The following is a 16,183-nucleotide window of genomic DNA, read 5'->3' on the forward strand; positions in this document are numbered from 1 at the left end:
GTGCTCCGATTCGAAAGAAAACCATGGTCGTTGCAACGTTTCCCACAGTTGGTCCAAGGCAGGGAGAGAGAAACCGAAACCCTAAAAATCGAATCAGCGACGCATATTCTTGGGCGAGGTTTCGGTTCGAATAAAGCTTGTTCCCCATTTTCCAGCGAAGAACGAGTTTATGGGATTTGGGGTTCCTTGAGTTTTTGAGTTTCCAAGATTTGGGGTTCCCAGAGTTTCTGTGCACAAAGAGATTAGGACGTGTGATAGTGAAAAATAAAAGGGTTTTGCTTTGATATTTGTATCCCTTTTCATCGAAGTCGGAGTGGAAGTGGAGGTGGGAGCCGGCAGAATTGGAGTCGGAGGGAAGGCATGCTTGGAAAGTTGGTGGAGATGGAAGATGAAGCTGATTGTCATTTTAATTTTTTTTTTAATATTTACACAGTGTAATGTCCACGTATTCATCAACTTGACAGTTCAGTAAGGTTGCGCCACGGTGGTATTTGCACCGTTATATTTTTAGCGGTGTGAGTGAAAAGGGCTGGACAGAACACTTTTTAACAAATTATGAGGCTTTACTGAACTTTTTTAAAAAGTAAGTTCATTTTTAACTAAACTCATAAAAGTAGGGACCACTGTTTATTTTTAATCATACATTGTTTTTACCAAATTTGGTTGAAGTTTCTTCGTTATAAGACTCTCTTGTCGTCTTATGTCAAAAAAATTTCAAGTTTTAATGTTGATTGGATGTAAGATTTATATGTAAAAGACTTTTATGGTTTTATGGTTAAGTTAGTAAGAGTATATATAACTAATATATATTTTACAGATACTTAAATTCTTGAGAGTATCATAATTTATAAAAACAACTTTACCAAATTCACTAAGATAGAACATTAATCATTTTAAACAAAAAAATGAATACAAAAGGATTTATTGAAACTAATGGCAGTTACCCATGCGTATCCGCGCTTATTTTTTTAGCAAAATTTTATTAAACTATAAAATTATTTTTATTAAAAATAGTTATAAAAATAAATAGTTTGTATATTTATTATTAAAGAGTAGTTTTTATCATAAATAATTATTTGAGTTAAAAAAATAATTACTTTAATTCATAAAATAGATAACGGTTATTTAAAATATAAATGTGATTATTTTAATTTAAAGTAACGGATATATATATATATATATATATATGGAAAAAACCTATAAAATAGTTAAAAGTAGTAGTGATACTAAGATACTCAATTACTCTATTGTTAAATTTGATTGTTTTATTATTAAAAGAGTGTATAAATAAAATTTCTATTTAATCGAATTTATTTGTAATATTTCTAAAAAAAAATTTAGATTTTTTTACTTCATTCTTCATCTGTTTAAAAATCAAAATACATCATAGTGTCAAGTGGGTCACCAATTTATTAAGGTCACTGACTTAATCAAAAAATAAATAAAATAGATACTATTTAAAATTATGAGCAACCTTTAACATCTATTTAAATATGGAACACAAAGTAAAGAAGAGAGTGATAGAAAGAAGTCATCGCACAAGAAGAAGCGGAGAGCAACAATTTTATCTTGTGCAAGTCTTGTACAAAGAAACTATAATGGAGAAAAGGTTTTTTTTTTCTCATCTTTTATATATATATATATATATTGAGGCTGTCTATGTCACTTATTTAAGTCTCCATTAGGATTTATTATCTATCTTGGTGGTGAAAAGATTTTTTTTTTTTATGTTTGAAAATCGAAGAAAATTTGTGGTGTATCCATTAGTTATTGTTAGTGGAAGATTTTACAGGATTAGATCATGTGGATTTTTTTTCTTTATTGAGGCTTTCTACATTAAGAGTTCTGGTGTCTATTGGTTTTTCCTTCTTCTATTTTTGAGCATATAATCTATACAGGGAAGATATGATATTAGTTTTGCTTACTTTTGTTATTTAATATTTTTATTATTTTTTCAATAACTGGTCTGGTTAGAAGCTTTGGTTTATGCTTTGAAAACGAGAGATCGTGCAATGTAGGAACTATAATTAAATTGGATTATACAAAGTATTCAATATGGAAAAAGATGTTAAACCAACATATAAATCTAATGGAGATTATAAGAAGATAAATAGGAAGACAATTGTCATGATGAAGCAATGGATATATCAATCTATTTATTATCATTTATCATGTGAGACTATTGTTTACAACTCATGGAAAAGATTAAATAAGTTGTTTGAGTCTAAAAATCCTTAAACAAGGCATTTCGTATTAGGAAGCTCGTAAACTTGAAATGTATGAATGGTTCCTCACTGGTAGAGCACTTGAGTAGTTTTCAGAATATGATGAATTGATTGACCACAATGGAGATTGTATTAAATGATGAACTACTAACATTGTTGTAGTTTAGCTTATTACAAGACAGTTGGAAGACATTGGTGATATCTCTGAGTAACTCTACTCCTAATGGAAAACTAACTTTTGACATGGTCAGAGATAGTCTCTTAAATGAAGAAACTAGAAGGAACGGTAGTAATATAGGTTATTACATCTTCTCAAAATGAAGTTTTAGTTATAAAGTCAAAAGGAAGAAATATGTACGTGAGTTCTTAGAGATTTAATGACCATTCTCAAATATTTAATGATCATAGCATGTCTACATGGAAGTCAAGGCCAAAGAAAGACATCACATGTTTCCATTGTAATAAGTTGAGACACATGATTAAAGAGTGTAAGTTCCTTAAGTGAAAGAAATCAAGGGATAAAAGAAATAATTACAATAGAACAGAAGATAAAGATAAAACCATTACTGCAGTTGTGTTTGGTGGTGAAGTTGTCAATGTTTATGAAGATGACATCTTACCAACCAGGAGTATGAATGACTTGTTGACTTTGTTGCCTCATTTCATGTTACACCACATTGTGATTACTTCACATCCTATATTACTAAATATTTTGGGCATGTGAAGATGGAAAACCAAGGGGTAAACATGGTTGTTGGCGTTGGAGATATTTAGTTGGAGACTAATATCAATTGCAAGTTGCATTTGAAGAACGTCATACACATCCTAAATGTTTACCTCGGCCTGATCTTTGTCTAGGTACTTGATGGAAATGGTTATTATAATTTCTTCGATGATGGAAAATGGATATACACTAAAGATAACATGGTGGTAACAAAAGGAGAAAAACAAAATACTCTTTATTGGACATCAACAAAGTTTTATACACCTTAAGCAAATGTAATTCAGGATTGTTTCAAAGAACTATAGCATAAACACCCTGGTCACTTGAGTGAGAAGGGCCTTGTTACTCTTTCAAAACAGGGGTTGCTTTCTGTTAAAGGTACATTTCTTGAAACTTGTTCTGATTGTTTTTTTGGTAAGCAACACAAAGCTTTTTTTCTCACTTATCATCCACGTTGAAGACCATTTGTCCTACATTTAACTCACATTGATGTTTGCATTATGAATGATATATCAATTTATGGTTGCTTTTTACTTTGTCACCTATTGATGACCATTATAGAAATGTTTGAGCTTAAATTTTTAAATCCAAAGACCAAGTACTCGATGTGTTTAAGCATTTACATGCAAGTGTTGAAAGAGAAATAAATACACTATTGAAATATGTTAAAGTAGACAATGGTGGTGAGTACAAGGATCCTTTTGAGCATTATTGCATAGAGCAAGACATCAATCTTGAAAAGACAATTCCAAAGATACCCCATCATAATGAAGTTGTGGAGAAAATGAACCACACAAATAATGATAGAATCAGATGCATACTCCCATGCAAAATTGCCTAAAGTTTTGTGGGTGAGGCATTAAGAACTGTAATGGACTCGATTAACCTTTCACCAGCCATTCCTTTTGATGGTGATGTTCCTAAGAGGGTATGGAAGGGGAAAGACGTTTCTTATAATCATTGGAGTTTGTTTGGTTGCGAAGCATTTGTTCTCATTCTTAAAGATGAAAGATCAAAGCTTGATGGAAAGTCTAAACAGTGCATCTTCCTTAGCTATGGTTGGGATGATTTTGGTTATAAATATTGGGATCTAGTTGATAATAAGATCGTTAGAAGTTGAGGTGTTATTTTTCTTAAGGACCAACTTGATGTGAAGGATTGATGAAACATTTCAATTCATTATAATATTAATATACTAACTTATGTTTTTAATGTTTCAAATGTTTCAAATTTGTTTAGAGCCAGGGGTAGGACTAGAGGACAACAAATTGAAATAGTCTATCCCAAGGTTGAAATTCATTGATTTTCAACTTATTAATTTTTGTAGTTAAAATTAAACCATCGTATTTTATTATTTTCTTTCCCATGTTTACTATAAGAAGCAGACAAATTTCTGGGCATGTGAGTACGCAATCATGTCATGGATGAAGACAATCATCCGAGCAAGAATCATACAAGATTGGATTGAGGTAATAATTTATATTTGAAATCTTACAAATCTCAATCAACTTTACACATTAGAATGAAAATAATAGAAAAATTTCCTTGATTTTTCATCAATTTAACAATTTATTTTCATTGACAAATGCCACAATAAGGAAGCTAAGACAAGAATGAGCATAATATCTTAATAAAAAATTTAATTAGGCTAGAATAGTTTACTTTTCTTTAAGTTCTTTTTGTTTTGATATTGATGGCTTTAGTTTTTAGTTTTGATATGGTTTCAATTGCGAGTAAATGAATTTTGGATATATATGTATTGGAAAAACTGATTTTTTGATTTTCAAGTGTAGTAAAATTAGGAAAAATGAATGAATTAAAAAAAAACTAAATTTAACGTTAGCCTATACACTTAACGACATCGGTATGAGTATATTGACATCGGTCAGTGCATTAAACGACGTCAAATTCATTCCAGTCCACACTCAAAGTAAAGTACTGTTAGACGAGTATTGAAACACACCCAACCCGTTTAGAAGTGAGTATCAAAATACTTGTTACCCGTTACTTGCAAATAGTAAATATTAGTGGATAGTAACTTTTCGTCATAGATTTTATCCGCAGATATCTGTACTCGCAAATTTTTTTATGATCTTTAATAATTTTCTCTTTTGAAATTATCGTGAATATCTTGTTGTCACATTGATAAAATTATCTTAAAAGTTAAAGTGATGACATTTATGAAATTATCTGAAATGTTCACAAATACTTTATTATATAAGTGAGGTAAAATAAAACTTGCCATCTTCGTAAACCAAAATAGTTTTATGAATAATACAATTTCATTTTTTTCTATTCTACTTAAAATTGTATATGAAAAAGTTTTTTTCTAAGAAAACTTTACTTTTTTATTTATTATTTTTTGAAAGAAATGTGCATAGATTATATTTAGTATTTGGGTCAAATAAATATTCTTTTATGTGCATAAAGATATTTTTAGTAAATATATTTTTCTAAAAGATAAATTTATAGTTTACAAAATTAGTTTGACTGCATAACTCTTTTTATTTTTTATCTTTTATCTTAACTCATATAAATCATCAAATCCCCTTAATTGAGTTGAAATGAGAGGTGGAATGAGACAAAGTAACAATCTAATTATTATATACCACACATTTTAATATATATATAAATTATTGTAACCATTTTCTTCTCAACGTTTTATTTCCACTAAACTTTCTTCCTTTGTCCATCATGATTCTCATACCATATTTTTCTATAACATCTTAATTTATTTTTATCTTTTCCTCTCTTTAGACACTAACAACCCAAAATCACAAAATCAATAAAACTAACAATGATATTTATAAATTCAAATTATCATTTAAAGCTAACAAATAGTTTTGATGTTTACAAGAAAGAAAAGTACTCCATCATCCAATTGGGAAAATTGAACTAAATCTCACTCTTTAAAGTTAATATGAGTTTGTTATGGTTGAAGTTAAATAGAAAAAGAAAATTGAACAAGAGTGATTGAGACATAGATTCTTGTTTTTTTTTTTTGGAAAAGCAATAACTATGAAAAAAGGGAAAATATAATTTTTTGAAGGAACACTTACTATTTAAGAGAAAAAATAAAGGAAGAAAATTATTTTTAGTAATTTTTTCATTTAAAAGTTAAATACTATATTTTTCCACTAAAGATAATTTTAAGAAATTTCATGTTACATGAATTATCCATACATATGACTTCTACTTTCATAGTTTTCTTTTATTTTTATTCAATAAAAATGCAATATACAATCTTTATAATTAATTACAATGAAAGATGCAAGCAAGTGAAATTTTGCCTCCCCAAAGCAAATTAGGGTAAAAGAAAAAAATATCCAAATGATAAAGGCATTGGTGTAAGTGAAAGAAAGAGAAAGAGTGATAGAAAATTTGAAAATATAAATAATTCTATTATTATTTGTTGTGGTATTTTCAATTTTTTTTATAGCATAGTGGTGCGTTCCATCATCATCATAACAGACATCTCGGAGGCGAAATAACGCAACCGGCAATCCCGACATGTACGGCGGCGCCTCCTCCAAGCTCGGCCGCGGCGGCTCCAACCGCCGCTCCTTCCCTCCTCCTCCGGCGCCTCAGCGTTCATCCGCTCCAGGAGGCCGCCTCTCCCTCGGCCCATCCTCCCGCAACGCCGCGAAGGAGACGGCATCGACGGCAGCGGTGGAGGAGACTTTCAGCCTGACCTCTGGTAGCAACCCGCTTGCATTCTCGATGATCATACGGCTTGCACCCGACCTCGTGGAGGAGATCAGGCGCGTGGAGTCACAGGGCGGCACTGCGCGTATGAAGTTCGGCCCCAATCCTCACAGCGGAAACGTAACGCTTTGCGCTCTACTTGTTTGGTTTTCAGCATTCGACTGGTTATTGCATCGAATCGAACTTTAAAGTGTTTGTTTATTCATTTTTGTTGGCTGTTAGTTATGCTCATTTAAGTTTATTCGGAGTAAAAAGGCAAACGTTATGAAGAGTAATGGCAATATAGACTAGGGTAACCGCGTATTCATAATTCAAAACAGAATGTGAATTTGAAATTATACGTCTATGGTTATTGTGAAATGTATGCATACTGTGAATTTTTGTGAAATTCATTCACGGAAATTGAATTTTACTGATTTTAAATCTGTATCAGCATTACTTCATTTTGAACAGTGTTGTAATGATAGTGCTACTAGGAAGTCGGAGGGTCTGTTTGTTTAATTGTGTATTTGTGTTCCTAATTTGCTAAAGTTTGCAATGACATATGCTAAATGACCGACTTTTAAACTTACCAATGTTGTTTCTATTCGAGAGTGAAATCAGGTTACTTTTGTCTTCTGTTTCTGTGCTTTTGGGTTTTTGTCAAGCGATTTTTGATTAGTAGTTTGGAATGACTGTTTTATTTGTGACAGATTATAGATGTTGGTGGGAAGGAGTACAGGTTTACGTGGTCAAGGGAATTGGGTGACCTCTGTGATATTTACGAAGAGCGGAGGAGTGGCGAAGATGGTAATGGTTTGCTTGTTGAATCTGGGTGTGCCTGGCGCAAACTGAATGTGCAGCGTATCTTGGACGAGTCGACCAAGAATCACGTCAAAAGGCGGTCAGAGGAAGCTGAACGCAAAATGAAGTCTCGCAAGTATGTAGCCATAATTGAGGATATTCCTTACTCTTTGCCTCATGAACTTCGTATTATGCACTTACCTTTGAAAACCTTATCTTTTCAGTGATCTTTCGTATTTTTTCTTATTAATTTGTTATTGTTGCATTTTGTTTGCATAATATGTTTGTTCTATGGTATCTCGTGGAGCAATCTATTAAAGTATTTTCAGAATTTGAAGGTATGCAATAAAAGTCAATTGATACATAGGTTTTGGTTCTCTAAAGTCAGCAATTCACTTTTTAGTGTAAAGTAAGCAATATCAGTTATTGGTGGCAAATTAATGGTTGATGTTAGAGCCTCATGCATGATTAATTATGTGTCACTCTTAATCATTAGAGGGTCCAAGTCCAAATTTCAAACAACCACTAGGGTAATAATGTTGAAGCTAGAGTTTTGAACTCTTTTTGCTTAGTTTTTTGTTAAGTCTTATCTATGGTTGCTACACCTTTTATTTCTTTCAGATTTCTATTGCTATTTATTAAATACAAGGAACTCGTAAGATGAGTTATGGGCTTTGATAGTAGATGTTATTGAATTAGGGTTGGACTGAACTCGATCCTAAAATTTAGTTCATGAAGCAAGAATTGCTCAACCCTTTATAAGGGGATATAAGGTTGACTCTGAGCTAAAAGTGGAAGAGAGGGAGGGATAAGTTGTAGGTTTGAGTCCTCCCGCTAACAAAAACTAACATTAATATCTACTGTCTGTTGATAAAATAGCTCAAGCATTTATAAGCTCTACAGTGTTTATAAATATCCATTACAACAACGTTTTACGGCTATTGCATCAGGGATTCCTTGGATCCAAAATTATGATTCTGTTTGCTATTGTGGCTGTCACGGTCGTTGTGATTTTGGCATGCAACCTGCATTCTCTTGTCATCATCAGCGAGTCTTCAGGCATTTGAACAGTTGATATAATATCAATAATTTTTTTATTCATTTTATTTTTATTTGTGTACATGATTTTTTTATTACATATGTAATTGATATTTATCATATATTTGAACCACTGTGACTTTCACTCTAATTCGAGGCTATTCGCTATGTGGTATAATAGATTATTGGCTTTTTTCCATTTTGTGTGCTCTTCAATACCCGTGAGTCAACTATAATAGAGGTGAGATCTCGACATACACATGCCTCATTCGGATTAGAATTTTGACATCTAAAGTGTGAAGATTTATTGCACCAGGTGACAAAGTAGATTGTTCTAATAAAGCTTCAGGGCTAAGTAGATTTTTTTTAATATTGCCCGAGTAAAGCTGTCTGGTTAGGTAGAACTTTTGACCCACTATCATATCTGTGATAGACTGCGGTACCATCTTGAATTTGGTTAGGTCTTACTCAACCTTAAAACCAAGTGTGGTGAGAATTGCCCTATCCTTTACAAGCTCTACATTGTAAATATCCATAGCGGATTGAATTTGTATTATAGGCAAACAATAAATGTGAGCATAGGGGGAACAGATTCTGGTTCAGTTTGCTATTTACCACACAGCAGTTCGGTTGTCTTGCAGCGCTCAGTTTGGTGGAGCTTCTAAATAATTTGTTGAACGGGAGCTTGAACCAAAATAATAGGGGTGAGGGAGGAAGAGTAATATAATTGTAGGGGTTGGACTGACTTTTGAGAGTCTTGAATACCTGGAGTTTAGGGAGGTTTCATCATATCCTTTCCTCTTGGCTTTGCAATCTTCTTGATTCTTGGTTCAGATCCAAGGATGCGAGTTGATGTTAATCTGTCTTTTTCCTGCCCTTGTACTATTCGATTATGTAACCTTACGACATACAATGACACCAACATTCTGTTAAAGCTTTATTTGCTTGAAATATGAGGAATGTTTTTCGCATATTATTCTGTGATTCAAAATATTCAAGCTCTAATGTTAATATGTTGGCTAACCCTAATAATTAGAAGGCAGGAAATATGGCTGTACAATATATTATAATAATTACAAAATACTTCTGGAATATGTACAGGAAATAGAAAATATTCTAACCTAAATTAGAGTACATGCATAGTCTCAACACAACATTTTTCTTAAAAAAGTAAATGAACTGTTGTTGGCATTATACTCAGCCAAATGTAACAGAGGTTCTTGGTTCAGTGCATACTCTATTTCTATTGTTAAAATTAATCAACTCATCTGTTTCTTTTCCAAATTGGCTGATTAGATACTTCTTGTGATTCAATGATTTTTCTTCTTTTATTCCACACAGTGATTGTTTATGGTGTATTCATCCTCTTCCCCCCACCCTGTTTTCTTCTTTTGGCCAGTTTTTCATTTATTTGTGTTGTTTCCAACAGAGCCATTGTCTTAGAGCCAGGGAACCCGCCTATGAAAAGTCAGATAAAGGAATTAGCAGCTGTTGAGGGTAACTTTTCTTTGTTTCTTGTATTTTTCTTTGGTTTCTTGTATATTTTTGCTGTAATATTTTCAGAGTATTGTTATTTTCTTATTTCATTGAGATGAGTAAGTAGAGTTAATATATATATATATATATATATATGTATATATATATATATATATATATATATATATATATATATATATATATATATATATATATATATTGAGCATGATTACATGCTTATCACCACTCTATTTTCTTCTGCCAAGGCTTTTCATTTTTACAGTCTTTAGTTTAATAAAATTTATATTTGACTATTTTTTAAAAATAGCCTTGTACTTCCCTTGTCCAGCTACAACATGGAAGAATTACAGTAAGAAGAAAGAGGCTGCTGCACTTAAGAAAAGAAAAGTGGAAACCCTTCAAGGTGATTGAAGTTTACATCTTTCCAACCTAGTTTCAATCAATCTCGAGATAGCATCACTTGCCAGTATTGAAACCTTCCTTATAAATTTCTGTTAGCTCATGTAATTTATCTGTAGTGTATGGGATTTTTTTTAATAGTTGGTGGACCCCGAAAATCTTCCCATAGATCTGGATTGACTTCTACTAATACCAATACCAAGGGCAAACATTCCTCTCCTCTTCCGTCTCCACCAGATCCTTTTGCTGCTGCTTCCTCCCCACTGGTAGTTGCAAATATGTCTAAGAGCTTTGAGGATGCTATGCCCGTACAAATGACAGGTAAACAAGATACTAATGTTGTCTCTGAGAAAGAAATCTCTACCAGGACAAACAATGCTGTGAGGAACACACCAGGAGGCAAGGGACCTAATGGGTCTAAACCAGCAGATATGCAGGGCATGCTAATTTCTCTTCTAAAGGATAAACCTAGTGGAATGACATTGAAGGTGCTGTAGAGGATCCAGAAATTGATTCTTCTTAGGCTTATTTTTAATTTCTCTAACTCTGATTCATCTAATTTATCTTCCGAACTGCCTCCCCCCTTATTTATAGGCTTTGGAGAAAGCTGTTGGAGATACACTTCCGAATTCCATAAAGAAAATTGAGCCAATTATAAAAAAGGTAAGTAGTGGATTTTTTTTGAGGCTATTGTTTTATGATACTCTTGTCTAATATTTCATTAAATGTCGATGTTCAGATTGCAAAATATCAAGCTCCAGGAAGGTATATATTGAAACCGGAAGTGGGTTCTGAAAACTTAAATAAGCCTCAGATCGAAAGTGGAAGGTGCCTTTTATTTTATTTTTTTATTTTTTAAATCTTAAATAGACCAGTACAACAAGTATCTCACTTTTGTGGGTCCCTTCGTGTATTTAAGGTGTATATTTTTTGGTACAGTTCTCCTGATGATAGTCACAGCCAGATTCCTACTCGTGAAGAGTTTCATGATCAGACATCAGCCCCGCAGGGAGGATCTGAAGAAAAAGTTCCAAGTGTTGATATGGAGGAAATGGTTAATGTAAAATCCAAAGTAGAAGATACAAACAGCTTGGAAAAAATTGATGCCCAACATACTTCACCTGATATTCTTGGTGACAAAAAAGGTTCTGATCACAGTGAAGGCCAGGCAGGCAGCTCAAGTGATAGTGGTAGCGACAGTGACAGTGATAGTGACAGCAGTGATAGTGGCAGTGACAGTGGAAGCCACAGTAGGAGCAGAAGTCCTGCCGGATCAGGGAGCGGGAGTAGTAGTGACAGTGAAAGTGATGCATCTTCTAGCAGCAAGGAGGGACTGGAGGGTTCTGATGAGGATGTAGATATTATGACTAGTGATGATGAGAAAGAGTCAAAACAAAAGGCCGAAGTCTCTGATCAAAGGATGCCCTTACCCATTCAAGGAAAATCTCCTGATGGAAGATCAATGCAGAATGAGGTTGATGAGAAGCAGGATGGTAATGAATCTGATCCAATTGAAATTGAAAAGGACTTACCTGAGGAACCAGAAGCTGAATTGGATCTACCTCCAGCTACCATTCCAAATAAAGGTGGAAAATATGCAGAAGAGACAAGACCATTTTCAATTGACTATGATCAACTCCAGGAACGCCAAAAGTATATAGTGAGTTTGTTTAATGAAAAAGAAAATGAAGTTAAAGATAGCTCTAGGCATGAACAGTCTGACAGCTCGGACAGGTTCTCTAAAGGTAAACATAAGAGGGTTTCTGATGTGAAGAATGTAGATGAGAAGTCTGCAAAGAGGTTGAAAGCAGAATTGTCTCCCAGTATTGATGCACAGACATTAAAAAATTCTCGGAACTTGTCTCCTTATGAATTTACTGAAGACATTGGTAAGGGACCTAGTGTATCAGTGTTGAATAGAGCTGACAGACAAGCAAATTTGAGTGTTGGCTTACAAAAGGGACCCAATCGAGCATTTCCTGGAAAATCTAGTTCAGATTTTCCACAGAAGTCCTCAGCTCAAACCCCTTTGGAAAACCCTTCCTACTCATGGGAAAAATCAGACAAACAAGGTGAAAGTGTAAGGCACAGCAAAAAACACTCAGCAAATGACTTCCCTGCCCGTGAAGCTTCTTCTGTGCAGAAAGATAAATCTCATAAAGATGCATCAAATGAAGATATTAATGCCACTGAGAAAAAGGTTTCAAGGAATTCCAGGGATGGTAGTAATGGAAGTAAAGAGCCTCTATTTATGGATTCTCATTACCAAGAACAAGGTGAAATGGTTGGCAAATCAAGGGAGCGCCGGCAAAGTACACAGTCTCACTTGGGGACATCACCTAAGGAAAGCGACAGAAGGATTCTTGATCAATCCCCTGTAACTAATGGGCAAGGTGTCTCTCTCCAAAGAGAGCTTTCAGATTTGGAGTTGGGTGAACTTCGTGAGTCCACTCCAGATGAAACTCATGTTGCAAAGCAATTTGAACGAAAAGATTCCTTTAAACAGTTGGAAAAGAAAGCAAACACGTCAGAGGATAGGAATTTGGATATCACTAGAGTAAAACCATCATTGAAGGCAAATTCAGATTCAGGAAAACAGTCCTCAGCCTTTGTAAATTCTGGTTTTCCCAGTAATTTGGACAGCACTTACAAAAAGAACTCAGATAATCATTTTGAGGATTCAACAAAGTCTCGTTCTAGAGTTATGCAGACTCATTCGCAACATTTGAAAGCTGATAACTCAGAAGTTGGATCTCAAAACAAATTGGTAGAAACGAGTAGTAAATATAGAAATAATGAATCTGGGGTGAGTCGAGATACTGACTTGGAAGGTCGCAGTGAAAGCAATAGAGGAGTACCTGCAAATGCATCTAAACAACAAGATGGTAAAGGGGGAATAGTTTTCTACCCTGGGAAAGAAAGCAAAAGGCAAACATCTAATTCAGTGGAAGATATGGCTGACGGAGGAAAGGATTCTGTGTTTGCTGATAGAAATCATAGTGATCAAAAGAAGAGAGAGTCATCTTCAGATGAAAATAGTTGCTCTTATTCAAAGTACGAAAAGGATGAGCCTGAATTGAAGGGTCCAATAAGGAGTTTTTCTCAGTAAGCAATTATTCTTAAGCTTTTTTAATTATATTGTTGTTTGAGTAGTTCATGTTGTGATAGGGTACTCCTCGAGTTTGCACTTGCTCTTTTTGGCATCTGATACATTTTTTCCTATGCAATGCTAGATATAAAGAATATGTCGAGGAATTCCGAGACAAATATGATAGTTACAATTCCTTGCACAAGATTTTGGATAGTTACAGGTAAATGCCCTTTCAAAAATCAAGGTTTCATTGCTTCTTCTCTTAGACATTTAGTTTGATCACCTGTTCGATATTCTGTTTAACATCTCTACCCATAATTTATAGGGACGAGTTTCAGAAACTGGGTGATGATTTAGAACATGCTAAAACCAGGGATACGGATAGATATTATGAACTTCTGGGGCAGCTGAAGGAATCCTTTCAACACTGTGAACCGGTATGTTCTATTTTTCTCCATTCAATGGGTGCAGTATTTTGTATAGTTGTGGCAGAGTGCAAATGTTGAACAAATCATGTTTTAATACATGATTGTCTGCATTTAACAGTTTCTCAAAAAACTTACACGCTTAAACTACTTCTATATAATCTCATTCATTTACCTTTCTGTTGGGATGATATAGTCTTTGAAAATATTTGTACTCTCTAAATCACACATACGACAATCTTGAAGGAATTTGTGTTTATTTAAAGTGATTGTACACGATAAAATTAATACCCTAGTTGACGTGGATGTCTTTATCTGGTTCGTCTTATTATATTAAATGGCAACCTTTATTGCATTAACAGCAGTGGTAACTGACTGCCAGTTCCCTAGTTCGACTTGATGTAATTTTAGTTGAGTTTAACATTAAATTAATTAGTGATTTATCTTTTGCTTAAGAATTTGTGTTTAGGATATTGGAGTTTTTTTTTCTCCTAGTGCATCATTCATGTGTTACCTTATTTGTATAACCCTCCTTGTATATATTAATATTTCTTTTTAACTTGTGAGCATGATGGAATTGCAGAGACACAAGAGGTTGAAGAAAATATTTGTTGTTCTTCATTTGGAATTGGAGGTAATTATTTACATTTTCTATAACTTTGATTTAGAACTTTACTTTTACAGTGAATATACAATTTCATCTTCGAAAGTATCAACCTATAATATTGATTTGGTCCTGAAATTTTGCGTACACACACACACACTATTTAATCCTTGACTATGTCAATCTCGTGGCAAAGTAGATCTCCTATTAGAAATTGACTAACTTAAGAGTCTAAATTTTTCATGAAGTTGACAGGAACTAAATTAACAAAGAAGGATAAATTCATCTTGAAGTTAACTGATTCACGTAAACTTAAGGAACAAATTAGCATTGATTGTCGTTTTTGGATTCAAAGTTCTATATTTCTTCTTTTTATTAAATAATAAACATTTTTGTCTTCTCTCATAATTGCTTTGTTTTATTGCTTCTTTGTTCTCGCTTTTTTGCAGAATATTAAACGAAGGATCACGGACTTTGCAAACTCGTATAATAAATGATGAGAGTGCAAGAGTACTATATTGATAAAACAGAAGCTTGTTCATCAAGGTTAAGAACTTTTGGGAGACATACGATGTGCAGTTTAGATGAATTTTTGTGTAGAGCCATCTATCTGTGTATAAATGAAATTTTGTCTATTTTGGTATTGCCTATAGGTCTGCCATATTTTTTTTTAGCTCAGGCTATCCATCGTTTTGTTTTTGTCTTGATAAATGTATATCATTTTATTTCGTTTAACAAATTAACCCAGCTTTAGTTTATCTCTCAAAAACTTCTAATTTTCTTCATGATCTTTATTATCAATAACAGCATTTAATCCTTAAAAAAAATCTGAAAGATTTATTAGTTTTAAAGTTTTCAGAGGCAAAATGTAAACGAAATTTTTTACACTGACTAAAATCACAATATTCATTTTATAAAAGCTTAATATTTAAGTCGTGGGTTAAGTATGATTCAAATTTTAAATACGAGCATAATTTTCTGCTGTTTTTCTTGGTTAAACTTCTGTTCGTACATTAATTTAATGGGTCAAAAGATAAGAGTGATTAAATTGAAATTAAATTCTAGAATAACTCATTCAATTTAATTGCATCAGTTTTATTTATTTATTTTTTCCATCTTATTATACAATAAACTGGCTATTTAATTCAACTTTGGTTTGATACATTTCACTTTTGAACAATTGTTTCTCCTAGAAATGAAATTATGTTTTTTATGAAATGTTAAAAATGTTGAAATATGAGATTTGCATAGTTAAAATAAAGTAGAAAATTGAGTAGCAATTTATAGTTCAAGGATTATTCTGTTATATTATTTATTTCAAAAAACAATTTAATCATTTTTTGTATTTGATTGAAGATATAACAGCATTTGTTTTTATAGTTCTATAAATCTTAAAAATTAATTTCATTCAATACTTTTATTAGTTAGTAGTTTATTCATGTATCAAAGTATAATTTTTCTTACTCCTTTTCTCCTTTTATTTCTCAATTTTTTATTTACCCACATAAATTAGGTATCCACATTGAACTAATAATAATATAGAATGCTCTCTCCATTTAATTATCTTAAAAAATGTTTTATAAATTTTATGAATCATAATGTCTCAATAAGCTCTAAGTTACAAAATAAACTGTTCGTTGAAACTTTTTACTCTTTTTCATTACAATTGTGGTAGAGTTAAAAAATGATTTT

The 16,183-nt window shown here is 32.8% G+C and overlaps 1 protein-coding gene across 1 annotated transcript; it reads left to right on the top strand.

The window, feature by feature from the left end:
• Positions 1–6,358: 6,358 nt before the first annotated feature.
• On the top strand, positions 6,359–15,276 carry LOC106774268 (dentin sialophosphoprotein). The gene is made up of 12 exons (XM_014661203.2): positions 6,359–6,774; positions 7,347–7,573; positions 9,905–9,972; positions 10,301–10,375; positions 10,513–10,859; positions 10,966–11,034; positions 11,111–11,199; positions 11,311–13,476; positions 13,605–13,682; positions 13,788–13,899; positions 14,471–14,521; positions 14,941–15,276. The coding sequence occupies exons 1-12, from the start codon at positions 6,460–6,462 to the stop codon at positions 14,986–14,988; spliced, it is 3,645 nt and encodes a 1,214-aa protein (XP_014516689.1). The 5' UTR covers positions 6,359–6,459; the 3' UTR covers positions 14,989–15,276.
• The last annotated feature ends 907 nt before the right edge of the window (positions 15,277–16,183 follow it).

The sequence above is a fragment of the Vigna radiata genome, chromosome 9, assembly GCF_000741045.1.
Source record: "Vigna radiata var. radiata cultivar VC1973A chromosome 9, Vradiata_ver6, whole genome shotgun sequence".
Classification (NCBI taxonomy): Eukaryota; Viridiplantae; Streptophyta; class Magnoliopsida; order Fabales; family Fabaceae; genus Vigna; species Vigna radiata.

Bases quoted from the DNA above. Each gene is read 5' to 3' on its own strand.
- LOC106774268 (XM_014661203.2), top strand. From the start codon at position 6,460: ATGTACGGCGGCGCCTCCTCCAAGCTCGGCCGCGGCGGCTCCAACCGC. The intron at 7,574-9,904 runs GTATGTAGCCAT...TGTTTCCAACAG, and splicing joins CGCAAAATGAAGTCTCGCAA to AGCCATTGTCTTAGAGCCAG. The intron at 10,860-10,965 runs GTGCTGTAGAGG...CCTTATTTATAG, and splicing joins CTAGTGGAATGACATTGAAG to GCTTTGGAGAAAGCTGTTGG.